This window comes from Struthio camelus, chromosome 5, assembly GCF_040807025.1.
Source record: "Struthio camelus isolate bStrCam1 chromosome 5, bStrCam1.hap1, whole genome shotgun sequence".
Lineage (NCBI taxonomy): Eukaryota > Metazoa > Chordata > Aves > Struthioniformes > Struthionidae > Struthio > Struthio camelus.
In genome coordinates this window covers 52,327,031-52,354,913 of record NC_090946.1, presented here as the reverse complement: position 1 = coordinate 52,354,913, position 27,883 = coordinate 52,327,031, and the positions used below count along the sequence as shown (strand labels likewise).

The window sequence follows — 27,883 nt, the reverse complement described above, 5'->3', positions numbered from 1 at the left end:
TTGCCTTGGAAACAGAGCTTCCACTTAGCTCGCTGAGCTCCTCGGATTTCTTCTATAAGAGAGTCGTTGTTTTCCTAGGATTTTATTATTATTATTAATATTATACCGAGATCTGAATGCTCCCGACACGTGTGTGGAGCTTCCCTCCTTTTTTTTTTCTCATTTCCTGGCCTTTTCTCCCATGAACTTTTGGGGGCCCGCCGTGCTGCTCTTGCCCTGGGCCGCAGAAGCTGGAGGAACCCACATCTCCCTCCTCGTCCCTGCTGCAGCTGCCGGGGGTGAACCCTGTACCATAGGCAGTGGATAATGGCCAACCCCCAACGCCGTGTATCGGTGTCCGGGAGGGGTGGAAAACTTGATGTAATTGTATCCATTTGCCGGCGTTTGCTGGGAGGGAAATCGCTTATCGGCAGAGCAATGAGAGCCGTGGCTCACTCCGCTGTCCTCTCCCGGAAAATTCATCCCTGGACGACTGCTTCTCCTCTAAAAATCCTCATAGCCACATTTGCCACGTTTGTGGTATAGTCACATTTGCCACAAAGTCAGGCAAAAGTCTGCCTGCCCTGTCTCCGTGCGCTGAACTAACAATCCTGAAATCCTGACCCCAGTGAAAAGACGCTAGCCCTTGCCTGTGCGACCCTCCGCAAGCCAAGCCTGGCCCCTCCAGGGGGTGAAATCCTGGAGGTAGGGGTTTGGATGAGGGGGCAAACGATGCTGACACAGCAGCCCCCTGCCCATACACCCACATTGCCCCAGAGTAGGCAGAGCACCCGGCAGCAGGGACCGACCCACGAGCCCCGGCCGGGGGCTTGTTTAGTCCCGGCCTGAGAGACTGGAGCACCTGCTCGCCGCTAGTTAGTCCGTTTAAAGCGTTTATTGGCATTATGGCAATACAGGGCACAGTTAAAAACAGTGCAAGAAGTTACAAGCTCAGCCGCCGCAGCCACCCCCGTCAAGGCCGAGGAAGGAGTGTGAGATCTGCAGCAAGTTACTCAAGGAATGAGGCAGTGTATGCAATTGTGGGGAGGGAGGGGTTGTCATCCCTTCTGCCCCCTCCCTTCCTTCCGCCTCCCCCCCCACCCCCCGCTGCCCAGCAACATCTCCTACCCCAGGGCAGATCTTTTTTCCTATGGTGGTGCGACAATTAATAAAGAGCCTGGTTTAACCTCAGACATCTGCCTGGGAGATTTTAGAACTAATTGCTGCCTTTGTAAAATGCTGTCCTTCGAGCCGTCTTGGGTCCAGATTTCGGGGCGGAATCTCGGAGTGGTCCAGTGGAGCCTCTGCCTCTCTCCTAGACTCTAGCAGGTTTCACAAGTGCAGCCTCCCCTTCTCCCGGGGAGATGATGGACTCGTGTTTACACTCCAGACAACCACTAACTTCTCCGATCTCTCTCTCCCAACCCCCAGTGCCTTCCCTTCTCCTCCTCCTCCTCCCCCTCCCTTTTTCTTTTTGCGAACAAAAAAAGCATTTGGTGCCAGCACACTGTCCTGTTCTGCTTCTGCATCATGACCACGCAGACCTCATTCATCACGTATCCTTCTCCCGGACAGTTCCCCACTTTGGCTGTCAGGCGTTTCTCGTCACGTCACCTTCTTCCTCCGCAGATACCTAATCAGGGAGAGAGAGAGAGCACATCCCAGGCACTGCCAGAGGCGAGAAGCCCGCCCCCCCGGCACTCGCTGCGACCGCCCGTCAGCCCCCGTGGCTTGGCTTTCCCAGGGCTCCAGGAAGCCACTCAGGCAATCTCAAGAAATGCAAGAAGAGAGGGAAGGGCCCACCTCTTCAGGACCTGGTGCTACCGCAGCTTCCCCCGCTCCCGAGCTAAGGGTGTCGACCTATTGCCCATTTTCTACAAGTATGAAAAGATAGCCACAGACACCCCTCTGAACGGACTGTTCACATCAACGGCCGTTAAAACACTTGCGATGCCGAAAACCGATTGTATTGAGGTATCTAAAGGCTTCTGAAGGTATGCTAGGAAATGCTAAACGGCTAATGGAGAGTGCAAAAAAAAAAAAAAAGGAAAAAAAAAAGAAGAAGATTCCAAAGACAATATTTCAGAAGCTGCTAATAAAGCCCTAGCAGATCGCCCTTTTTCTCAGAAGAAAGGTAGAGATATGAGGGCATCTGTTTAACCCTTTTATTAATCTTTTAAAGAGCAGGAAATAAGGCAAAATCTTTAAATGATGGTTGATGGCTCACATGGTTGGTAGATGTTCAGCTCTCAGCTACCGCAAGATGTGCACGTGGCATTTAAAAAATAAACAGGAACTGTAGGCCCAAACTCCCGTGAGTCACAGTGTTTAATAACTAACTAGGATCATCCCTGCGTGCCTACGTGTGTTTGTATTCCCTTTGTCAAAGAATAAGGGTGTATGTTCTTCACATGTAAGATTTGCACTTTCATGTTGATTTCGACATTCCCTAACGATCCATCCTACAGAGGTGTCGAAAAGCACCTACAGACTATCTCGCATCTCTCTACAACTCTAATGTGACACACCTACCTCCGTTTTAGGGGTACATCATTTGAGACAGATTTACAGTTCAACCCTCTCGGCAGACAGGAGGAGAGATCTGCTTGGAATATAAATTCAAGAATGTAATTCTTTCTCAAACAAATAATCTGCTCCCTTTCAAATATAATTAATGTTTTGATAGTGCATTTCTTGAGAGAAAGATATACAAAAACAGAGGCAACCTCTTGGATCTCTGTTTGTATATTTGCAACAGGAATTTACACTACCTATCTTGTGAATGTGACAGATAAGAGTGTTTTTAACATTTAGAAGTTTATTTATTAGCAGAAATACAGAAGGAAATTGATAGGTCTTTGCTATCTACCATGCCCATTTTATGCATGTTTGTGTTGCAAAGGAAATTGCAGATGTAGTAGGAGGGCATTATTTTTTCATTTGGATGAGAAATGTTTCCTAGCTCTCAGGATGCATCCTCTGTCCTGTTGTGCTTGCTAGGCACATGTCCTCGTGCTTTGTCTTTCATTCTCCTATATCTTTCGTCTGTGGAGCTGACCCTGCATCCCTTTTTCACCCGCAGGGAGTTCAGGAAAGGCGCCCTAACCCAGGAAACGAACACCAGCTCGATTTTGACAATCTTCCGCCTTCAGACTGGTCCGAGCAACGACGTATTTCAAGTCATACAATCTGAACAAAGCCATGGTTGAAAATGCTGTACTGCCTAGAACATTTGTCAGATGCTTGTTAAATACTGTTATATGATCGTGTGGCTCGTTAGTTATAGATCTGCTACCAGATCCACCAGGGCTGGTTTATCTTTTCTCTTTCTCTCTCTTTTTCAATCTCTCCCACTCTTTTCCACCCCTTTTCTTCTCTTTTCGCCCCTTTTTCTCTTTCTTTTTTCTTTTTTCCTTTCTTTCTTTTTCTTTTTCTTTTTTTTTTAAACACTGCTTGCAGAAGAACATATCCAAAGGGTTTTCTACTGCACTTAGGAACACTGAATGATGTTCATTTTTAATGCCTACATTGTTCCTAAAGCACAGCACGAAATTACGTTGGTGGAAAAACTCTAGTGTTTAAATCAAAATGTTACAAATGCTGGATATCGATTTGAGACTAAAGTCATCTATAAATTCAATCCAAGAAGGGCCAGATCTGACTCCCACTAGTATCAAAGGTAAAATTCCCATTTGTATCATTGGAGACAACATTGATCCCGATTATGTCAGTGACCTAGTAAAATATTTTGTCATATCGCTTATTTTCTACTGTCTTATATTATTTCTGAAAAATCGAGTATTAAACGAAACCACATTATGAAAAATTTTTTCTAAAGCATTGGTTTTCATCTTGAATTGCCTTACTTTGCTCTAACTGGTATTTTCAAAGAAAGGGAGGACACTTCTGAAAAGGACTTTCCACAGAAAGGACAAGACTTGTAGCCGGTCCGGAAGACTTCAGGAACAATAAATATTAGTAATACATCTCATTAAATAATCAACTACCCACCCACTCCCAAAAAGAAGCAGTTGATTTAAAGGAGTGGTTTTTGCATTTGCAAAATACTACAAGGCACTCTGCTTGTAAATAAAAAGGACCTGTCTATTCTGATTGCAGGTTTTCTAAAGATAAACTCCTCCAGAATTTTTTTCCAGAATTTATACTCTCTATATTTGTCTATAGATTAACAGAGTGTACTGTGTTACCTACGCGCATAGGAGTAAGATAACTGAACTTTGAGTATACAGTACTGGAAATATTGCAACCCCATTTTAATGTACTACTATGTGTTTTCAACTTTGAGTATACAGTACCGGAAATATTGCAGCTCCGTTTTACTGTACTTTTGTACGTACTCTGGATCTGACTTTTCGAGAATTGCCTGAAATTTCTGCCTGATATGTAAGCGCCTGGACATTTTGACAGAGATAACCTCAGTTCAATACAAAGTTACCAACCTCAGTCATTCAGATCCAATTAATTCGATGTTTACCTCCAGTGATCTGTGAAAAAACACACACACGAGGGAAGAGAGGGAGAGAGAAAAAAAGAAAATATTTACAGAATTGATCAGATAATATTTAGGAAAATGTCAAAGGTACACTTTCATACTCAGTTCTTAAAAATAACTCAAAAAAGAACAGAAACAATTGCGATATCGTGGGCTATTCAACTGGTCTTTTCGTTTAGCAAAGGCTAACATTAGGGACGATCGCACTTATGTTCAGAAAATATTGTTATTTTTCTTTAATGTGGAAAATTGGACTCCCGCGACTTAGATCTGTGGTTTTTAGGACTGGGATGGAAATTGGACTGACACCACTTTGCACTTTAACAATCGGATTTCGTCAGGGTACAAGTTGTTTGTTTAACCCGACAGCTCCGTGCACCCCGTCGCACGCTTTTACACACTCATTAAAACGATTATTCACGACCTGTCGAGTGTTTTCTCGTTCATTCACAGGAAAGACTTAGCGCTCTAAGATTCAAACGCATACGGTCAGCTATACCACGGACCGAGGGGAGAGATTACTTATCTCTGTGATCATCTGATGCGAGGCCGTCCTATCTCTACAGGTTGCAAGACAGCAGTTGCTCGAGGTAAAGGGGGAAAAAATCCCCCCCCTCAGGGGGGGAAAAAAAAAAACTACGGAAAGCAAAAGTCAAGCAGGAACTGGAGAGAGCTCCTCTTCGCAGACACGGGCTCGACACCTCGTCGGCACCGCGAGCAAGTCCCGCTCCCCCGTCACAAGCTGTCGCTCGGACCCCCGCGGCGCCGCTGCCCGCGCGGCCGCCGGGCCCCGCGGCGGGGATCCGCGCCCGGACGGGGCGCTGCGCCCGGCGGGGGCGCCCGCAGCCCTGCGGCACCCTCCGCCGCGCCGGCGGGGCCAGCGGCAGGCGGCCTTCCCTCTCCGCTCCCGGGTTTTACACTGCCTCCCGCTGCCCCGTCCTGCGCTCCCTCTCCTGTGCCAACGCTGTCGAGGTGGAGAAGGAACGTTACCGAAAAGGCAGAGCCCTCCCCGAAACAAGCGCAAGTGAAAATGCCAGCGTTGAGACAAAAAGTATGTTAAAATATAATAAAATGTCAGCCTTCTGCGAAGCGCGGAGGGGATGGCTGGAAACCAGCTCTTCTAGCAAGCGTGGCTGGGGCTATCCCTTTTGAACATATTCCATTAACAAGCCAAAAAGCAATTTAAAATATCGTGTTATTTGGAGCACTGTAATATTTGAATGCCAATCCTTTTGCTAATAAACCGATTCCTGATTTTCACATCCACATCACTTCCGATTCTAAAATTCCATCTATGAGAAAATCCTAGAGGCCCTATGTTGCTGGGAAGGTGTTTTACGCTTACCAAGGAAACCGAAGGCCTGCAAGGCGAAAGGAACATCGGCTCCCGCGCAGACTCCGCAGATCGAGAAAATTATTTTTCATTTTGAAAATATCTAGACAGAATGCCCCTTTATTTAAGCGAACCGACCCCGAATGTAACGGGGGGGTTTAATCTGAAACGATTTCCTAATTGCTCAAAAGGCAAGCACGTATAAGTAATTTGTTAAACTTATTGGATTGCAATAATCCACTATCAGGTTAGCTAAGAATGGATCTGTCAAGTGTGTTTCCCACTCTAAGCTCTTTCTTTCAAACCAACCTGGTATAATAATTAGCAGACAAAGAAACCGAAATATGTAAGTAAATACCTAAAGCTCTGCATAAATAAACACACTAATCAATAGCAAGCTAGCCAACACTTGATTGATGAAGAGACAATCGATTTTGCTGTTCCAACCTGTAGTCAGAGAGACCCATATTTAATTATCAGTACTTTTACCTTCACTGTTTTAATAATAAAAATAGAACTAATAATTCCTACTCATTCACCTAAATGCAAATGATATTGATGCCATGACTAGAGGTAACTTGTGCTTCACAAACAAACAACTCCACTCCATAAACAAGCAAACATGAAAAAGAACATGCAGTGCTGCCTTTTCAGATGAGTGATAGAGAAGATCACTTATACATTTAGAAAAGATCAGGGAAATATATATGTGTGCGTATTTTTAGGGAGAGACTACATATATATAGGGGAAAAATCCATTGACAAAATAAAATTGCTATTTTTATTTCCACACTTCACATCTGTTTTCTCACAGACACATATAAGTGCGTATAATGTACACTAAGAAGACCCTTGCCCTTCAACACCACCGTGCTTCTCACGTCCCGATGCACTAGCCATCGGAAGCGTAGTTCAGAAAACTAAAAGGACGTTTACTTATAGCTAGAGCGTTTGAAAGTCAGCTATGAGCCATAGCATAAAAAATATTAAAGCTTATGTGATGCTTTTAACCATATCCCTCCACTGACCACTTTAACAATGTGTCCGTGTACGCCTGTCCCAGTTTTGCCTCATTTAGGCTCTCGTGAAAAGTCTTGTCGGAGCCAACACCCCCCCCCCCTTTGGAAATATATTTGTGGGGGGATGCGCTATGTTTGTTTGTGTGCGGAGCACAAAAAGGAGGAAAAAAGCAAACTGTCTTATAACATACCCGGGATTTTTGCCTCAAAAGAACAGTCTGGTGACTGGTGAATAATCCCCATATTAAATTCTCAAAAGTATTGTAGCCTTCTGGGAAACACAGTGCCTTAGAAAAGGCTTTTTCTTATTTATATGAGAATGCAACATTTTCAATTTTTTTAAGACTGTCTACCCTAGCTGACAAATAATCCTGCTTTTTTACTCGATAGCCAGACTTTAGCCAGATTTTTTGGCAGCTACCTCTCTGCTCTCGGGTATGCTTAATTTAACAGACAATCTAATCTCAAATACTTGCAATCAGATCATTTCTGAGTGGAAAATAAACGGGGAGGGGGGTGCGACTTCTTGTCCTTCCACTAATGAACAATGCAGGGCGAAGACTTATCTTGGAGGGTCTCCAAGTGAATGGGGAGGTTGGCGAGGTCTTCCCCCCAGACGGACCGCGGCAGACCCATCCCTCGGCCCCCGTCACGAGCGAGACTCTGCGCGACACCAGCTCCTGCTGCAGCGGATCAGGAGAGCCCCGAAGGAAAAGAAGGGCTCCTTTCAGATGCTCCTACCTTCCTGGAAAAGCTGCCCCTGCGAAATCAATCGCAAAGTGCTCTGAATTCCCCGCCACGGAAAATAAACCCAAGAGAGCCGGGGCTTCATGCCTCCTTTGTAGCTCGAAATTCAGGCTATCCAGCCAGGCGGCTTCGTGCAAGGAGAGCTTTCACCTCTCGGTCTTAGGTTAAGCAGCTCTTTGCAGCTAACTTTACAGGGATGCTTTACTCACCTTAGGGTAGGGTGACAATGGCAAGCTTTTCTCAGACTCTCTCCCGCTTAGTCTTTCCTTTCAAATCACGGATAACCCCAAATAAACTTGGAGGACTCCCTAGAGATAATTCTTTGAAACGGACTTTGCATTCCTTTCCCCCAGAATAGTAAATCCACTTGCTTGAAGTCTAATTCACTCGCCTGATACTGTATTCTGTTACATGGCCTTGGGAAGGAGCAAAAAATGAAAGTTATCGCTAGTTTCTCTTTTTATTATTATTTGTTTTGTTTTGTTTTTTCGCTTTTCTTTATTTTTAGTCATTTTGCTGTTTTATTTTGCCTCGGTGTAGGGGAGGCGAGTTTTGCTACATCGTTCCTGGGTCAGAATATCCTGGCCCAGGTCACAGGAGAAGGCCACTAACTGTGAAAGTATTTCCCAGCTGCAGCACGTATCTCTCTGTGGCTAGCAAGACGCAAACGTAAGTCTGTGTGGAGAAAGACACTTTTCAAATTATTCCTCTCTTCTGAAGGGGGGAGGGGTGGAGAACAACCCAAGTGGTTCAAATACTAATGCCTGTCGCCTGGAAAATGCAGTTTTATCAACTGGCAGGTGAGTGCCGAGATCTGAAAGAGGCCCTATGTAAACACTGAGCATCGACTTTTGAAAGGCTTTGCCGAGTCGGTTTCGCCGCGGCCGGGAGCGGCGAGCGGCCCGCGGCGCCCCGCGCCGGCTCTCCCGCTAGGCAAGAGCGCCCCCAGCCCGCGGGACGCGGAGAACCGCCGCCGCCGCCGCGCAGAGCAGCGCAGCGCAGCGCAGCGCCGCCCGCCGCCGCCCGACCCGGCCCGGCCCGGCTCGGCCCGGCCCGGCCCGGCCCGGCCCGGCCCCCGCCTCGTCCGCCGGCTCTGGATCGCGGCTGGGCGAGCGGTCGCCGTGGGGTACGGCGGAGATGGGTCCCACCCGTGCCAAGGACGCGCGGGGGTGCCGCTCTGCAGAGTGCGGGAGGCGTCCGTGCCCCTCCGGGACCCAGGGGAGCCCTGGGCAGGTTTGGGCCGGACTGGCAAGGCGCCGCCGGTGGGCTCCGAAGCAACCCTGCGTGCGCTCGGCCTGTGCTGAGCGTGCGTGTGGGAGCGCACCCCGCGCCCCGACAAAGGAACAGTGCGCTGTGCCGTTTGCTGCAGTGCGAAGCAGATAATCAGCCACTCAGTACGGCATTGCCGTTTGCCCTGGTTGTGTTGAGGTGACTCACGGTATCTTGGAAAACTTAAATTGGTGTATTAAAAATTAATTATTTTCATAAGATTACAAATGCCGTAGCAAGATAGTTGAATTCAGTCACCGAGAGGGACCCGATTCACATGCCTGTAGCCACGTCGGGGGCATGAAAACAAGCACAAGTCTGTCCACCCAGGGCCTCGTCCCCGGGGTCCTACCCACGCACTCGCACGCCTACCTCTCCCCCACCCCCTCCTCCCCGCAAGCATAATCAAGTTTAGCAAATCACCGGTTTAACCTTCCGCTCCTATCCCCAGATTTCGGTTTGCGACAGTAAATCTCAGTATATCTGGGACACGGTCACGATTTCGGGCAGTGGGAAGACGAAAGAAGTGCCTCAACATTTCAGAGGAATATGAGCACCACTAGTGATCAGTTCTGTACTTCGGAGGGCAAGGTTTTGCCTGCTGATACACTAGCAGCAAGACCGAAGTCAGCTTTATGAGTACGGCTTTTTACAAGGACTCTTTCCTCGCTCTTCCAGAATTTTTGGCAGCGATGACTTTCCCGAGAACTTAGGAAAATTAGCACTATTTACACAACACCCGAAACCTGTGCCGTTTTCGGAAAGGCAGCTTCAGATAAAAATAATAATATTTTTCGGAATCCATCTAAGCCGGATACCTACCCGCCACACTGAAATCGTCAGTCATATAACAGAGATCGAACAAGCGGTTCACTTCTTCCGGAATAGGTAGTGGCAGGGAATCTTTTTTAGCCCCCATAATTATTCTATGCGCAACTGTGACCGAAAAGACACACCGTGCTCAGGGATCTGCGGGAACCCCGCTCCCCCCCATGCTGATACCAGTGGACATAAATAACGAGTGCAGCCACCTGACAATTACTGAGTGTAAAAGAGGAGTAAATTCCACACTCACCCGGTGCCAGCGAAGGTCTCCCATCCCCAAGTGTCATCGGCCGCCTTTCTTGCAGGTAGAGGCAGTTTCTCCTGGCATCTTAAAAAGACAGACACAGTGTTGTACCCGTGTGACCTTTTCGGGCTTTAGAGTGAAACTTAAAAAACGAAATGAACATTAAAAAAATTAAAGTCTAGAGATAAACCTTGAGAACAGACAAACCGACGAAGAAACTTCCAACTTACCGATTCAAACGAAAGAGCCCGAGGGGGAGGGGGAAGCCGGGGGAGGAAACACTTTAAGGAAGAGACAAAAAAATCCTAACATCAGGCACACACAGTTCTAGTGTAACTGGTGCTTTGAAACTCTGATTCAGATGCACGGGCAATCTGCTTATCAGGGGGCACGGGGGAACTGTACGTTTGGACAGAAATCTGTCATCTCTATTCATTCACATCACATGGATCTGCCTGTTGGGAGGAGAAGCAGTGAAGGTTTTCTTGAAGTGCACCTACCCTGCTGGCGGGCAAGCTTGCTGGGATTGCTGGGCAGGTTTCTTCTGGAGGGTCCCATCTCTCTGGAGTAGCTGCAGTGGAGCTGAGGGCAGGTTCTCCGGTGAGGTAGGAATGTGCAGGAACTCCGCCCTCTGGGCACAGTCACACAAACCCAGCAAAACAGCCACAGCCAGCCCTAAAACCTCTAATGATCTTCACCTTCACCTCTTGCTAACCCAGTTCTCCACCAGTTTTTGACCCGTTTGCCCGGGCACCTTCGCCACAGGGGGAAAAATAAAGTATTCAAAACAAGAACATTTTTAGCACAAATCTTCCAGGAAGCTGCTGTAGAAACTAGTGCATGTACAGACCACTCTATAAGGTTGTGTGTGTGTATATGTATACATACATTTCCATTCATTGAATTCTGTAGTCATGAAATATGTATGTGTATATTTGTCTTTCTTTCTTGGGCTAGTGTGTTGTTCACGGCTATGCAATTAAGTATAGAGCAGTGAGTATCTACAGGCAGATTCTTTTTCCGTCATAAGGGAACATATGAACAGTAAAAGAATATAATCACTAAAAATAACAGTGAGTCTTATTCAACACACTTTCCCAAGCATAACTCTTATGTGGTTCAGTCAAAACGTAGCTGGAGTTCAGTGGGAGTTTTGCCTGAGCGAGTAGTGAATACGTGGTGATTTAGACCTCATATTAACACAAGTGGTGAGGGGGTGTATACCTGAATCATAACTTCTGACATAAATCTTAATGATCATCAAAAAAAGTTATAAAGAGCAAAATGACGTCTCACTAAAACTATTTTTTCAAGCATCGGATTAAAAAAAAATATCACTCCCCCAAGCAGTATTTTGTGCCATTTAAGGCAAAATATATTATTACTCATTTTATTTTTAATCCTTTCGAAAGAATGCATTCCACATAACGAGCATCGTTTTACTGAAACAAATGAAAAATATTTAAAATATGTCCAAGAAAAAAGTTATGTAAATATCCGATTGTGGATTCGAGTTACAGTTTATTACTGCTCAAACATTTTTCGTAAGGCAATCTTAAAATCGTAATTGGAAGTTTCTTGATGAACAGATTTCTTCTTCTATGATCTAAGCGAGCAAAGTTAATCACCTCAAACATCAACCAGGAAAATAACAATAGCTTCTTAATTTCATAAAAACCGCCCGCCCCCCAGAAGCACTCTAAATTCTACAGAAACGACACTCAGATAGCTCAACACATTAAAAATATATATTGAAATTCATTAAATTTCTTAAAAGCTTTGCTTGAGGATTTTACATGAAAAATACCGTGGAAACAAATGTCAGAAAACAAAATTATTGCCTGACTAAAAAAAAAAAAAAACCCTTACATTCTGTACCAAACTAGTCTGTGTAAAGACTAGCCTAAAAGACATCCTCAGGGAACAAAAGGGTTCTCTGGTTGGACAGCAGGCAGAGGTAAATACATATTTGGGCCCTTAATCTTGTCACAATCCGTGATAACTTCAACATTTTTTTTCTTCCTAAAGACAGCCTTATTGCAGGTAATATGCGTATGGAAGAGTGATTCGTAAATGAATTACCAGCTCAATAACCACCCCTTCCTCCAGTGTAAGGGAAAGTGGAAAAAGTCTGTGGCACTTGAATTGCTTAGGCAGCACTTTGCTATACTGAACCAAAGAGAGAGCGTTAAGAGCGAGCGCTCGCTTAAACGTTGTCTGCTAGTCTGGAGAGATATGCATCAGGGCGACCCTTTTCAGGAATTACTATGCATCACGTTTACCTAATTAATGCTTATTAACAAAACTCTGACACGGCGAGATTGTGCTTTCCTCCAACCTGACTTCTCTTTTCCCTTCTTTAGTACACTGTCAGCGTTTTTTTCTTTTTTTTTACATTGTGAACTAAATAATACTTTAAGTATGTGCTATTGGATTTCCCACACTATACAGCCAATTGCAAGTGGCAAATAATAAATCATTTCCTTTGTCAGCTGCAGCAGATGCCACTCTTTTAATTTCCTTAGGTACAAGTGTACAGAGTGGGGGACTCGACACTTCAAGAGGTTAAATCACACCTATTTTATTATTTCCGATGGTTTTGTTTCAGGGGAATTTTATTTTTTCTTGGGATCAATTATTTTAATGACAACGGAGTGAAGAGTCTGGGGGAGGGTAGATGCTTCCAAGTGGTGGTATCATCTCTTCATCCCCAAACAAAGCAACCTTTTTCTCACAGTGATGATTAATTTTGAATTGCAGAAGTGAGAGTGAAAGCCAAGAATATCAGAGATTTCTCTCCTTCTCCCCCACATACTGCAGACCTGGGTGTCCCATCTCTCATCCATAACCTTTCACTCCTTTCTCTTCCCTGCAGATTTGCTTGCATCTGTTTATTTATTACTTATTTTCGGAAGGTTCCCCCTCCCTCCCCTTATTTTTTTCAGCGTGGTAAATGCTCCGTTTGCAAGAATCCAGATTTGCTATTGCTTCTTTTTTTTTTTTTCACCTCAGCTTATTTTCTTTTTCTTTCTCTTTTTCTTCCTCTTTTCTGTCTTCCTAAAATCAGCTCTTTAAAGTGTTTGCGATAACATCTCCGGGCTGGAGATTATTTTTCATTGGGCCTATTGTGAGCAGTCGTCGGCTTATTGCATTGCTGCAGAGCACAGTTCAGACTATACAAACGTAACAAATGAACAACTTGTCCTCTGCGGACTCACTGCGGGATCCAATTAGTTCCTAAATCTTTTGCACAAGTTTTCTAATTATTTTCAAGAGTTGTGGCTTTTATAAGGTTCCCTAAACTCATCAAGAAACTAATTCTTTTTAGGATTAATGCTTCTTAAAATTAGTCGTAGCATTGCCCCCTTAAAGCTAATGGGTTAATTCTCCAGGCAACGAAAAATACTTACGTACGTTTGTATAGATTAGTGGGCTTCAGTAAGTATTGCCATCGGAAAACAGAAAGTGGAAAAAGAGATTCATTTCAAAACTTTAAATTTAAGTGCATTCACACTTTTTTTTCCTCGAAAACGTTTAAGCATTGATACGCAAACCACGATGTCACGTGACCCCCGCTGGACTATATTTCACTGTAATATACTGTCCTTTCGCTTTCATCTCTATTCGACTCTTTCATCGTCCGGAGGGCAAAAGGGGTAGAGGGGAAGTGTTCTAACTGCGAACTATAGCTACTTTTACAATATTTAAAGCCAAAGTGTTTGCAGCATTAAAAGTATATAAATATAAATAGTATAGATACTTCCAGAACAGTACTTATTTAAGATAAGGATCATATTTTATATACATATGTATTATAGCTAACTAAACTTGATCAAATAATTATATGAATGCAAATATGTATACACACACACACACACACACATTTAGGTCTGATACATCTTCAATTATTATACAGTCAAAATTAACTTATTTCAGAAGAAGTATTTTTGAATCAATTTCAAAGATTGAGAGTAACATGTATTTACATAATTATGTACATTCACCTTTTCTCATGTGTGTACATATACATATGCATATATATATATATGTGTGTGTACGCAATTTTAAGCCTCTTAAATTAAAGATATAGTTTTTAGTAAGACACCCTGTCTTGTACTAAGAATTTTTAAGCAAACTTGAATAAGCGTTCTGCCCCAAAACGGATATCACAGTAGTGGCCGTGCTGTTTAATTAAATACCCTGCTCCTTTACATTTGAAAGTATGGTTCTTAAATACAATGTGAATTAAGGGGCGGGGAGGAGCATGTGAAAAATGGTGGACTACTGTAATAAGTAGCCCTCTGATCTCCCTATAACTTTAAAGCCTCTGGTATATTAATTTTAGTTAATGAAAGAGACAAAAAAACTATCAAGTATATATGAATTTAGCCTATTTTTTTATTTCTGTGTGTTCATAGTAAACATTTTTGTAAGTGACAAACACGGGCATATGACCACAGTATCACAATCAAGAAATTTTAAGACGACATTAACAATCACTCAAATTTATGCGGCATTTGCGCAACACAGGTTACATATTTGCAAGGTTTACCTATAAGTACAATAGGTATTAACATTTCACTACATTTAGAAAAAAAATAAAGGTGACCTGTTAGTGACCACATACATCAAAATATACACAACACAAACTGAAGGCAATCATTAATTTTGTCCCCTTCTGACTCATTTGAACGGGCAGTGCTGCAAACTGAAATAATGTTGCTGTTTTTAAATTACTTCGTACACTGAGTGCATTTTCTAAAACCCAATCTTTGGTCTAAAAGTAAACAAACAAACAAAACAAAACAAAAAAGAAAAAAAGAAACCCAGAAAGGCAGTTCATTAAAGAAAAGGACAAAATAAAAAATGGCTAAAATGTAGTTCCTGGGCATTTTTTGCTATTAATTCTGCTTAAATACAAATTACAGTTTAAATTTTTAATGGTTTTCATAAATTTAGTGGTTTATTGTCAAGGTCTGCACCCACCGACATATCCATGATAACTTATAATACTGCAAACATGGAGAATCTGGCGGCTTTAAGTGATTCACTTATCATATTTGAATAAAAATTGCAAAAGCAGTCACTATTTAGATACACATTCTACTATAATTTTGACTTCCGAACTTCATAGTCTACAATGTAATCTCCCCACATTGCACCTTGCTGACACTCCTCACCTTGGTGGAATAATAAACAACCCTAAAGACTGAACAAACGTACAGAAAATGGGGGACTTAATAAAAAATACCTGGACTTTTTTGTTTTGCTTTTTTTTTTCCTTTTAATTATCATTTACAATGCAAATGTGTGTAAAATGTTCACTTACAGTCTGATCCCATGGATGTTAATGTATTAAAGGGTTTGAAGAAGACCCCTGATTTTGATGTGTGAAATAATCAGAAAGTCCTCCAGAAAGTCCCGTTGTAAAACTTGGCAAAGAAGGTCTTAAGGACTCACAGGGCAGAGTGGAGGGCGCCTGTGGCGACGTGGAGGAGGAGGCTGCCCTGGCCGTCATTGAAGTGCTGCTTTGAGAAGTCATTGAAGGGTGAGGAACATGGGGGAAAAAGTAACTTGTCTGTCCTGCTAGAAGGTTTACAGAGCAGGGGTTTAGGGAATAGGTGCCAGAGCAGGGAACTGACAAGCCACACGGCACTGAGGCGGCCAGAGCTGCTGCTGTGAGGTGATGAGTGGCATAAGGTATCTCTCCATTGACTAGTCTATCAACACTTAACCCATTAGACGTGGAAAAGGAGTGGTTGTTTCCCAAGGAGTTTTGAGTCAACACTGAACTGTAGGGCATGGGGTGGCTGGGGTAGGCGGACGTGGTCCCATTGTAACTCAAAGTGCTGCTGGCCCGGGGATGGTGCAGGGAGAGGAAGGGGGACATAGGCCAGTACAAGGATCCTGCCCTATCCATGAATGTCAGTCCGGTGGAGGTGAGGCGGGCGCCCCGCTTGAAGGCCAGCTTGGCCCGCGAGGTGGTGGACCGCCGGCGGAGCTTGCCCGTGGTGCCCCCGATGAAGACGTCGTCGCTGGAGGGGTCCAACATCCAGTAGTTCCCTTTGCCCGGGTCGTCGTAGTGGCGGGGCACCTTGACGAAGCACTTATTGAGGGAGAGGTTGTGGCGGATGGAGTTCTGCCAGCCCTGCTTGTTCTCCCGGTAGTAGGGGAAGTTCTTCATGATGAACTCGTAGATGCCGTTGAGCGTGAGGCGCTTCTCGGGGCTCTGCCGGATGGCCATCATGATGAGTGCGTTGTAGCTGAACGGCGGCTTCTCGTACTTGCCGTTCTTCTTCTCGCCCTCCTTCGCGCTCTCCCCGTCCTTGGCCCCCTCCGCCGCCCCCTTCTTCTCCTCCGCCGCCTTCTCCTTCTCCTCCAGCTCCGCCGCCGCCGCCGCCGCGCCCGGCTCACCTTTGCCCGCCAGCATGTCCGCCTTGGCCACCTCCAGGGCGCCCGAGCTGGTGGCGGCGGCGGCGGCCACGGGGGGCGGCAGGAGGAGCTGGCCCTTCTCCTCTTCCTCCTCCTCGGCCGGGGCGGCTCTCTGGGGCTGCTGCTGCTGCGGGTGGTGGTGGTGGTGGTGGTGGTGGTGGTGGTGGTGGGGGTGGTGGCTGTTGTGGTGGCTGTGGCTGTTGTGGTTGTTGTCGCTCTGGACGGCTTCGGGCACCAGGCTGTTTATGCTAAAGGAGGATTTCGGCAGCATTTTCACTTCCTTCCTATCTCCCATGTCCAACATCACACACTAGTCTGAGGGGGAAAGTTGCAGCGGCCGAGGGAGCAGCGCGCGGGGTGCCGGTGGCGACCGAGGCGGCGGCGGCGGCGGCGGCGGTGCGAGCTGAGGCGGTGCGGGCTGAGGCGGCGGCGGCGGCGGCACCACCGGCGGCGGCAGCGGCGGCGGCGGCGGCGGCGGCGGCGGCAGCAGCGCAGTTGGACCGCAGTCTCAAGCGCTGGCAAGTCATGTAGTAAGGACAGGAACCGCCAGGGAGGGAAAAAAATAATAGTAATGATAATCACCAATCAGATAAAATCAAACCGAGTCAGAGCGGAGGAAAAAAAAAAAAAGAAAAAAAAACAAAAAGGAGGAGGAAAAAAAGGGGGGAAAAACCCTCTAAAAACCCAACAAAAAACAACACACACACACACACGGGAAAAAAAAAAAACTACTTCATGGTGCCCGGTTCCCCCCTGGTAAACCAGAGCACGGGGGGGGTGGGGGGAAGGAAGAGAGAAGCAGCAGCCGGGCGGGTCGGTGAGGAGAGCAGCAGAGACAGGCTATACAGACAGCGTTAGCCACAATTAATTTCAGAGCTACAGACACACACTAGGGCTGTAAAAAATTTTTTGGTTTAACCTTTCCCACCGGCCGCCCAATCAGCGCGCGCGGCGTGCGGGACCGTCTCAGCGCCCGGCGGCCAATGGGCGCGCGCCTCCCCGCCTCGGCCCCGCACCCCTTCCCCCGCCCCGCCCCTTCCCCCGCCGCCGCCGCCGCCGCCGCGGCTCCCGCGGCGCAGGGATACCGCCGCGCGGGCGCATCACCGCGGCAGCGCACCTCTTCCCCCCCCCCCCCCGCGCCCGCCCGCCGCGACATCCCGAGCACAAATCCTCCCCCCCCACCCCCCAACCAACGGCTCGCGACCCACGGCTCCGCGTTATGCCGATTTTTATACTTCCTAATTTCTCCGGTGGATTAAAGTTGCCCCGTCCCTCTTTGCCCCTTGCTTTGGAGGCGAAGGAGGCGGGATGGGCAGGTCGGGAGGGCGATGGTGGTGGCAGAGCCGCAGGTACTACTTTGCGGAGCCAGCCGATGTCTTTCGGCGGAGCTTATTTATTTATTTTTTTAGGCCCCGCTGTTGATTATTTTTATTTATTTTACCACGAAAAAAAGCAGTTGGAAGTGACATATGTGGCTGGGCAGGCCGCCGCACTGAGCGGTAGTTGTCGCGGGCCTTCTGCCGGAGGGGCTCGCTGCCGGCCGCCGCCGCCTGTGGGGCGGCGCGGCTCGGGGCCGGGGCCGGGGCTGGGCCGAGGCCAGGCCGGGCCAGGCCAGCGGCCTCCTCGCCGCTCCCGGCGCGGGCGGAGCCGCCCGGGCGCCGCCGCGGCCTCTCGGGGAAGACCGGCTCCCGCCGCCCGCCGTGGCGCACTTGACGCTTGCCGCCGTGTGGGCCGCCCTGCCCTTGCTTGTTACTCTCCGACATGTGAGTTTCCGAGGAAAGCAAGCGAATAAAACCTCTCCTTCCCGCCGCCGGCGCGGGCCTGGCGGCCGGCGGCGCCGGGCTGCGTGCTCTGCCGCCCGCCGCGGCCCGGCCCGGCCCGGCCCGATCCGGCAGCCCCTCGGCACCGCGGGGAGCCGCTGCCTGCCGGGCGCCGCCGGAGAGCAGCGGAGGCCTCGGCCGGTGACTCTGCCCTTCCGCGCTGCCGGCGGGGCCGGGCCGCGGAGCGCAGGCCGCGCGTCGGCTCTTCCGCCGCCGAAACACCCACGGCCGCTCGGTGCCCGCGCGGGTTGCGCGGGTTTTTATTGCGGCTCGGAGGAGAGGGAGACCGGGGCGGGGGAGGGGGGAGACCGGGGGACTATTGACTTGGGTGTTCGCCGGCTAAACGAAATGCTCTCGTAGAGCTATTTTCTTCCCGATGGCCGTTAAATAAACGCGGCGGTCGGGAGGCCGGCGTTGCGGCGCGAGTTTCCCGGGGCCGAGGAATTCGGTGCTAATCGCCCACATCAACTCGTTTCTTACTGTGCGCGTGAAAAAAAAAATATATTCAGTCCCCAAACAAAGCAAGAACAGACCTCGCAGCTCTTTTGCTCGGGAAGAAGGGGAACGGTAATTGACAGGAAGCATATTGATCACACTGAAAGCGGAGTGGTATGCAAAGGCAGCATATATCCTAGACCTATCGCTGCATTCAGCTACCTAACGTTTATGTCTTTTCCGTAGGAAAAAATGTTCTGTACCGTCCGTACTTCAAGCTCAACCCCAGCTAAGCAATTTATCCCAGGGAAACTCAGGTTAGACCTCAGTGCAACATGGTTGTGAATAAGTGTGCGTTTTATGTGCTTGTTTGTGCGTATGTATGTGTGTGTGTGTGAGAGAGAGAGAGAGTGTGTGAGAAAGAGAGAGTAAATAACAAGTACAATTACAATAGACCAGTAATAAACAATTGCGATTGGGAATGCCATGAACTCTGTGCATTGGATTAACCTCGAATGACCTTAGCCCAATTGTATTTATTTATCCAATTTCATAACAGGTCGCTACTGACAAAAAAATAAAGAGAGAGATAAAAGTCAATGATCAACCACCTCTATTTTTTTATTTTTTCAGAAACGCGGTTGTTTAAAAAAATCATGTCAATTTGTAATTATGCCATTGCACAACACTGAAGGCAATGTGTGGGAATTCTTGAGGAAGAATACGGTGTGGAGGAACTGACTTGAGCCCACAATGGCAAGGGGTAAGAGGAAAGGTAAGATCCCTGCATATTAGTGTGATTATGATGATGATTAACTAATATGTGTCATTATGGTGCACTAGGATCCCATTAGGGTGGCTGGGCCCAGTGCATTTTCCTACTCGGTCTAGCATGTAATGATTCGGTGTAACCGGATTCTTGAGAAAGGACAGGTTACGTAAACATTTACTGATGTGGAGTAACTATACTATTTGTACTCTGATATGCAGGAAGGAAAGTGTTGATTAACACAGAAGAAAAAAAAAGCGAAATTAGCTGATTGCATGCTCATAAGTGCAAGCTGTCATTGAACTGCTTTTAAAATAGACACAGCTGGGTGTTTGTGTTGAAAAATTTCTTGTGTTTTTGCTAATACTGAAATAAGCATGATTTTGTATACCAAACATTTTCAGATCATTAAAATTTGTAATCTGTGCTGGTTTTAAACACAAAGAAAAGAAACAGATTCATTTCGCTGTAAAATTTGCTGATATTATATTAACTCAATCAGGTCTGTACAAATGGTGTATTGTGCCTTATCAAATCTCTTTGATCCATTTAATACACAAAGTGCCAAACGTGTGTATTGTTTGTTAACATTGAACGTTTTATTCAAATCCCAGCTCTGCAGCGAACTGGAGGAGTTCTGTCGTTTAATGTAGCACTGACATTGCCTGTTGAAATTTTAATGCTCTGAGGTGTTTCTTAGGTCAAAGCTGAGTTCACTCTGCGTTGTGATCAGGGATGAAAATGTAGCAGGGAAGAAAATAAACATTTCATCCTCTTGCATTTCTGAACAAAGGTCTAATACTGAAAGAAGCATGCTTCTAAAACGTCTGATAATCTAGATGTAATGTTCAGTCATTTGTCATGGCTGCAGAATAAAGCACTGTGCACAAACTTAGGATTTATATTATGTTATTTTTTTAATGCCGTGGTTATACAGTTCTACCAAAAAAGGAAATGTTGCGTCCAAAATGTAGTACATTTCTTTCTAAGCCCATGAAGATTAATTCACTGTTTACAGGACAGGAAAGCATATATAAGAGAAACCATGTCAATTACGATTTCTGCTGGACTTTAGCTTTTGGGTCTGTCTAATTTTCTCCTCCGCCGAAAATACTCCGTTTATAAAACTGGAGATATTTACTTTGGAAATGCGGGAGTCTTGCTCTAATGCCAAATCATCCCCTTTCTTAGTTCTGACCTAGCCACAACACCCAGTCTCTTCAGTGGTAGCTTTGCGTATTGTAACACTGAGTAAGTGACTGATTTGGCCCCTCAGCTCTGGCCAGCCTCGGATTCTTGTAAGAGGGTGCAAAACGGCAGCGTTTTCTAAGATGAAAGTTTTTTGTGGGATGTCTGGAGAAAAAGCTTGGAGAGGGAGTTGGAATTGCGCGGCCCCAACCCGGCGAAGCACGACCAGGTGCGAAGAAGGGACCCAGCCCTTTGCAGGGCGCCGAGGCTCCTGCAGCTGCCGGCAGCCGCCCTCGGCGCAGACCTGCCGCGCCGAGCGAGGGTGAATGTCTGAGATGAAACGTCCTGGCTGAAGTGACATTTAACAGCAATTTCCGTGCAGTTCTCAGATGTAACTCGCAAGGATGGTGTTACAACCACACGCTTTTTTTCCCGTTATATTTTTTTAATATTAAAGGCCAAGGGAAAAACAGACCCTCCCCCTGTAACCTCAGTGCATACAGATACAGTGTACCTCCTGCCACCCCCCCAACTCTAGCCTTCAGTTCCCCTTCACACAGGCGTAGCAGCTCTGTACTCTCAGGCTCTTTCAAGGGGTTAAGCTGCTAAAATGTACTGACAGCTTAAGAAATGAATGAGGGTTTTTTCAGCCATGAAGAAAGGGTATTTAATAACCACGCTTCGATGGCATCATGCTTCCATGAAACGAGTCAGGACACTTTGGTTTAACCGTCAGTAATATCACATTCGGTACAGTAAATGCCTAGATGTACGCATTTATAATTCTATTCCCCCTTGACTCTCAGCTTCCCTTATTTATTCCAGGTTACCTGAGCAATTAAGGTAAGGACTGCTCAGCAGACACTGATACCCTGCTGCTAAGGCATGGTGAATAGGGACGGAGCAGTGCGCTAACAAAGAGAAAGAGGTAGTCAAACATTTTGAGGATGAATGAATGGGATGGAAGGTGGATGGAGGAATGGAGGCAGAGAGGGAGAGGGAGAAGTACTCAGCGGTCCACCGTTATAACCACATTCGTACACTAAAGTTTAGGTGTCTCTCTCTAGCCAACTTCCAGCTAATCCTTAGCAGCTGGTCGTGGTGCTAACGTTTAGTGATTAGAAGTTACTACTCTATTTAGCATGCTGTATCCTTCTTCCGTGGGTTTTGGTTACAGGTTATACGATTAGGATTGCGAGAACAGTAGTGAACTAAACTTCTCAGTAAGAGGTCTTCACACCAGGGAAGTGTTACTTTGCTGCAGCAGCCCTGCCTCGTCAGTCATTAGGAAGCTGCAGGTTGTCAGAGGCTTCTCTTACGCGCACACACGCGCAGACACACACACGCGCACACACACAAAACCACAGCACTAAAACTAAATTAAGAAGCCGATGATTAAGACAAGCGTCTACGAGGCCTGTCATTTCAGCATCCTTCCATCATAACATTGTGGCACCGAGAAATTTGCTTGAAAACCCTGGAAAAAATGTCTATGGGAGAGCCTCGTATCTGAGATAGCATAAATGTTAACATCAAATATAGACTGGGAGCTGCCTCGGATGCAAGATAGTATTCCACAGAGGAAACGAGTGCTGCAGAGACCTGTGGACTATCCACACGCTGCTGAAACTCGGGTGAGTATCTCTCCCTTCTATTGAAGCAGGTACGTAGGCACTGTGTGAATCGAACTGGACCATTTTGAAATCCGCAGCTATGTTCCTTTCGGAGACTTCAGGAAACTCCCCCTAAAGATAGATCTGTAATGAAAAGTCCCTACTGGATGACTAATGGTTATTGGCACTCGGTGCCCCTTTAAGGAGAGCAGCGCATATTGTGCTGAAGACCTTACAAGCACCCTTTAAATACAAACATTTTAAGCCCCCCTCCCATGCACCCCCACCCCTGTTGTTTTCGGGCTAGTTGTGTTGCATCTCCTCTTCCCCCCTCCTTTAAGCTCTCCAGTCCTTCCCCCCCCCCCCCCCCATTCAGAACTAATTGCTCTGTTGCTTAAATGTTTCAAGAAGAGCTAAATTTCTCCATCCGATGATCTTTTGAGAAACTGCACTGTACCATAAAGAACAGCCAGCGGGGCACTGTATACCTTTGAGAAGCCTATGCAGCTCGAGGAGAGATAGCGTTAAAACACTGACATTAATCAACTAGGTATAAAGAGTTCCCCTAATGCTGAGCTTAAGGAAGTTTATTGGGCAGACTGGGGTTGGACAGAGAACGTGGAAACGGGAAACAATTGCTTTAGGGGACAGAAGCGTTTATCGATGTCGTAAGCGTGAGACAAGATAGAATAGTGACAGAAAGAGATCCGAGTAAACACTGGAGTATACATTTCCCACGGCGGTTACCTTGGGTGAAGAGAGCTGAATCAAATCACCTTAAATAAAAGCTAAGGATATTATCTACTTATCTCTGTATGTGTGTATCTACAGAATAGCCATCTATAGAATGTAGAGCATTCATTAGGTTTTGTGTGTTCGTTTGCCACTACCAGAATTTTTCAAAACAGAATTTTTTTACACTCGTTACGAACTTTAACGTTAAGAGATGTATTTTTAAAATCCTAAATCTCGCCATTATTTTTATATACCAGTATTTATACAAAAAGCCTCACCTGCCTGCGTTTTACGTGTCACTGTGTAACAAAAGCTCTTCCTAATTTAGGAATTAATATGGAATAAAAATATCCCTTAGGAATTATCCACAGATTTATGTAGACGACGATAATAAAATGCAGGGAAAATATGGGCAAGTTAAAAGTCGTGTACTGTTCTCGGCGTTTAAAAACACCATTTTTTTCTTCTGTGTTCACTGATAAAACATTCTTGACCGACACAGAGTTATCAGATTGAATTAAATAATCGGGAAGAAAATGGGGCGGGGGAAAGAAGGACCCGAGAAACAAACAGTGCTTGAAGAGACTTCTGGCTGGTCTTTGACTCGTAAGAAACCCTTGCTAGAATATTTTCACAGTGTCGCTCTAAAGCTCCTGAGTCTCTCAAAAACGTAATCTTTTGCAAATGACAAATGTATCTGGTTTTGCAGTTTTTTTGGTAACTCGAGAGAAAAGGCGACCCCCCTCCTCAGCTTTTCCCCCTCCCCCAACACAAAGACGGATACATGCTCTCTCCGGGTGTTATTTCACCCTGGCGCTCCGAAATCACCAGCCGGGCGCGGGAAGCGCTCGGCGGGCGCCGGCGCCCGGGAGGTGCCCGTCCTACCTGGCCGTGCCGCTGCGCCCGCTCCCGCTCGGCGCCCGCCGCAGCCCTCTGCCCGCACCGCCACCGCCGCCCTCTGCTTGGCGCAATCCCGCTCGTGGCGAGATCAGCTGTGGACCCAATTTTTAGGGCCTAGAGAAGCGCAATATCCTCCTTTCTCTTTCTCCCTCTCTCCCCCCTGTCCCCCCCCCCACCCCTTGTAACCATAGCAAAATGCTCGAGGTGGCACAAAAGGCACACAAAAAAAAAAAAACCCACACACCCTACGTCCGCCTAGGAGAAGGCATTTGGCGAGCCCCAGAGCAAAGCCGATTTCAGCTTTCTCCGTGTTTGGGGCTCAAGCGGGAGGCGGAGGCGCCTGAGCGAGGTGCTGGTGCGCGTTTCGGGCGCTACACGGTAGCGGTGGAACCTGCACTTTGCGAGTAGCAGGTTGGGGCTTGCTCTAACTCCAAGGAGACTGTCTAGGAAGCAGACCCGGCTTGCTCCTGGGTCTCCTCGCATGAGTAAAGCTCGCAGGAGCTAACTCTGTAGGCTGTTCTGAACACGTCTCATATTAGACAGTGTGCTCTCCATGCTCGTTCTCTCTCTTTCTTTCCGTCTTTCTTTCTTGGAGGGAGGGGGGAGTGATGGTAGAGGACTTGTTGGATGATTATGACTGCTACCACTTATAAAGAAGTTTCTTGGGGAAGGGCTGATACCGTACCCTTGATAACAGTGGGTGTGTTCATGTATTATTTTAATATGATATGTCTTTTATATAGAGCTTGTTTTCCTCCTCCCTCCTTTCCCAGCACACCCCCCCCCCCCCGCTTTGTTTCTGGAATTTGTTTCGCTTTTAAAGCACCAGCACAAACAAACAAACACACAAAAATGACTGGCAACAAGTTAAATCCTATTTGTGTTCCTCCCACCGAGCACGGACGGTGCCTTGCTAAAGCCTGGAGTTTGTAGTTTTCCTCGACAATAATTTGTCCAAGAAAGCGAAGCAGCTGCAGACAGACTTTCCGTGCAGTGACAATGTAGACAGAAAAATGTTGAAGGAAACAGTTCTCCTGGGATGCAACTCCTTTGTGTGTTTTCTCCTCTCCATCTTTCGGATGGGGCGCTCGCATAGGCTCACGCACACACGCCCGCGCGCACACACACACACACACACACACACACAAACGCAGAGGTTATGTTTCCTAGGGAGTTTTTGGAAAACAATGCTTATTATAATCGAGCTATAAACTCCACCTAAATAATGAAATCATGCTGTAGCTTCGGAAACTCCAGCAAATAAATATTCCACATTTGCCTACTAGCAAAATGCTAGGAGAGGAAGGTATTGCTCTATTTTCATGCTCATTTCAAAACATGCGTAAAAGAGATGTAGAGAAAAGTGTCACAAATCCTTGTCCACTGTGGAATGGATAGAACGATATTCGTTTAGAAATAGAGTTTTTTTTTCTCCCAAGGCGACTGCAAGCTAATTTTTATGGTTATATAATATAGTGGATCCACAAAAATAATAAACATTTCCACATCGAGGTTGACGACCATTTCTTAGTAAGACTTCACTGAAAGGTTCCTCCAGTGAGCCACCTGGATTCCGGTGCCTTAGCTTATTTCTACCTTATGATACAAAGAATTGCGGAAAAACGTTCGGGTCTATCTATGCTAAATGTACCTAAGAGATACCTTTTCACGCAATCGCACGGCTTGCAAATGATACTTAACTTTTTCTGCTGTGGTGGGCACGTGTTTTGTCATATGAAATTAACTTGTGAAAGCTTTTGTATCATTTTTTGATTTGTGTTTGGCGACAACGCGGATCATATCGTGTGGTGTTTGATACAATTGCCAAATTAAAGGCATGCTTTCGGGTTTGAAAAACAACAACAAAAACAACCCTCTGAGAGCTCATCTTCAGCAAAACAACGCAAAGAGCAGCGTAATAACATAGCGCAATACTTTCATATGTGTGAGATACCTGCATATTCTTCTGTATCGCTTGCCTCTCTATTGTCTATGCCTAAAGATATTCAAGTAACTCTTGGACTTGTTGCCTGTAACCGACACCCAAAAGAACATACGAATAGTATACAAATAATTACTCTAATTACTTGGAGGAATGTAATCGGGGTTACATTGTTCTGTATCTATTCCTATTCTCCCGTGGTAAATATTAACAATTGAACAATTGACTTGAGATGTTCCTGCGTTTAAACCGCAAGCAGCACACCAAATCATTACAATAAAGTGATCAAACTTTACTATGCGTGGCACAGTGTTTTGTTTTCTCTGTTTATGTTCGACTTCCCCTCTCAAAGGACATCACGTTGAGCCAATTGTTCTGTTTAAGCGCTCCTCTGGACTTCCGGATTTTAAGTCTAAATCTTTCAGTGTGTAGGGGATGAAATTATGATTTTCCGCATTTCAAAAGGGACGACGCTCTATTTATAAATGTTACAGAAGGTTTCGTTACTTTAGGAACAACAAAACGGGAACAGAGCTGCAATTTTCAAGAAAATAGGATTTCAAAATATAGAAATAAAAAAAGTAGCGGAGACGATGTATAATTCAATCAAATTACAGAAAATTGCCTTAAAATTCAGAACAGTAACGATCCATTATGTCTCTGTTTTATTAGTGACAAGTACAATTACTCTAAAATAAAGAACACTGGTGAATATATAATTGGCTGTAATCACGTTAGTGTTTGAATAAAAATGACGGGGACATTTAACACTTTGACAACAAAATGTTCAGAAACAACTTATTTATTCAAACAGTTTTTATTTGCATCCACGTGAAGGAGAAACACGCTTTTGCTTACGAGAAATCAATGCCTTTTCCTTTTCAATAAATACATATCTAAAACAGATTATTAATTATCTTACTATCCAAGGCTTAATAAAGTCTTCTGAGTACGACTGTATTATTATTGATTACTCGATACCCAAAGGACGCCATCTACAGGAAAAGGTCGTTAGGCTTAGCACAAATCTAATCACTGTTGATTAAAAAAAAAAAATCAGAGTTAATATTCCTCTATAAACTCAGCTCCGATTTTAACCACAACACCGATCACAATATTTGCTTTGTAATTGCTTCTTGCGATTCAGTGTGTTATAATTTGACAAGATCTAAGAATGTATTACAAGAGGCCTTTTCTCGAAAACATGGTGTTTAAAAAATAAATTAAACGCCACGAAGAATCACTTTTTCTCCTCTTTTTCCTCACGATTGACTTGGTCGCCCCTGAAAATGTGAATAGCCCATGGGCTCTCTGCCTTCAAACGCAGCATGTGGAAGATGCTTGCAAAGAGCCCTGAAAACAGAACAACTTGGTTGCAAGCAGTTCGTGCAACAATTGTGTCATGGAAAAACTAACATTTCTTTATCTTTAATTTAGCCAGTTCCCCTTTGGATAATGTCAATAAATATAAGCTATCCCGAGCACACTCTCACCTGCTCATGCAATACATTGTTTGCCCCAGAGCTTGCTACTTATAGGTACCATTTATCTGTGTCGCTTCCTTCTGAGCCCTTGCTGAGAAGCCCATCGAAGGCGAAAGAGTGCTACTTAATATTTTGATCATACAAATACAAACCTGTGGAGACAGTTTATACCCTCCGTGACGCCAACACCCTTGTTCAAACTATAGAAAACACAAGGAAGGCTAGAGAAAACTTTTAAAACTCCTCCTTCTCCCCCTCCCAGTGATTTTAATTCCGAACGGATATTTCTTTATCTATTTCTATATTTAATTTACCTTCCACTCTCGACAATTTTCCACATTTCTGCTCTTTTTTTTGTGTGTGTCCGTAAGGGGGCCGATTCCACACTGACTCGTGGAGCTCTACACTCCCGTGTCGCAGGAGCGCACCGCTGTCTGACCGCGCGGTTACGGCCGGCTCCCAAATGTCGGCTTTCCAAGCGGCTTTACAAATAAAGTAGTTTGAAGCTCTGGCTTCTCTCTCTTTCACTCAGGCCAGAAATCTAGATAGGCTAGGAAATTCCACGTGTGGATTAAACTGTACGTGAGGAGTCAAATGCAACGGTCCTATAACACAAAGGCTGAGGAAAATCACCCA

The 27,883-nt window shown here is 45.8% G+C and overlaps 1 protein-coding gene across 9 annotated transcripts; it reads right to left on the bottom strand.

Annotated features, from left to right (window-relative positions):
- Positions 1-859: 859 nt before the first annotated feature.
- On the bottom strand, positions 860-16,752 carry FOXG1 (forkhead box G1). 9 transcript variants are annotated; one of them, XM_068946372.1, is made up of 5 exons: positions 15,259-16,752; positions 9,936-10,013; positions 4,440-4,484; positions 2,512-2,581; positions 860-1,612 (listed from the first exon to the last, which is right to left on the bottom strand). In XM_068946372.1, exon 1 carries the CDS (start codon positions 16,663-16,665, stop codon positions 15,277-15,279), a length of 1,389 nt encoding a protein of 462 aa, XP_068802473.1. In that variant the 5' UTR covers positions 16,666-16,752; the 3' UTR covers positions 860-1,612; positions 2,512-2,581; positions 4,440-4,484; positions 9,936-10,013; positions 15,259-15,276. The 9 variants fall into 9 exon arrangements, 6 of the variants coding, with proteins under 6 accessions (XP_068802473.1, XP_068802472.1, XP_068802471.1 ...); XM_068946371.1 differs by having other exon boundaries at positions 2,512-4,484; XM_068946370.1 differs by having other exon boundaries at positions 860-2,581.
- Between the last annotated feature and the right edge of the window lie 11,131 nt (positions 16,753-27,883).

Excerpts from the sequence above, each read along its gene's own strand:
- FOXG1 (XM_068946369.1), bottom strand. The coding sequence starts at position 16,665 with ATGTTGGACATGGGAGATAGGAAGGAAGTGAAAATGCTGCCGAAATCC.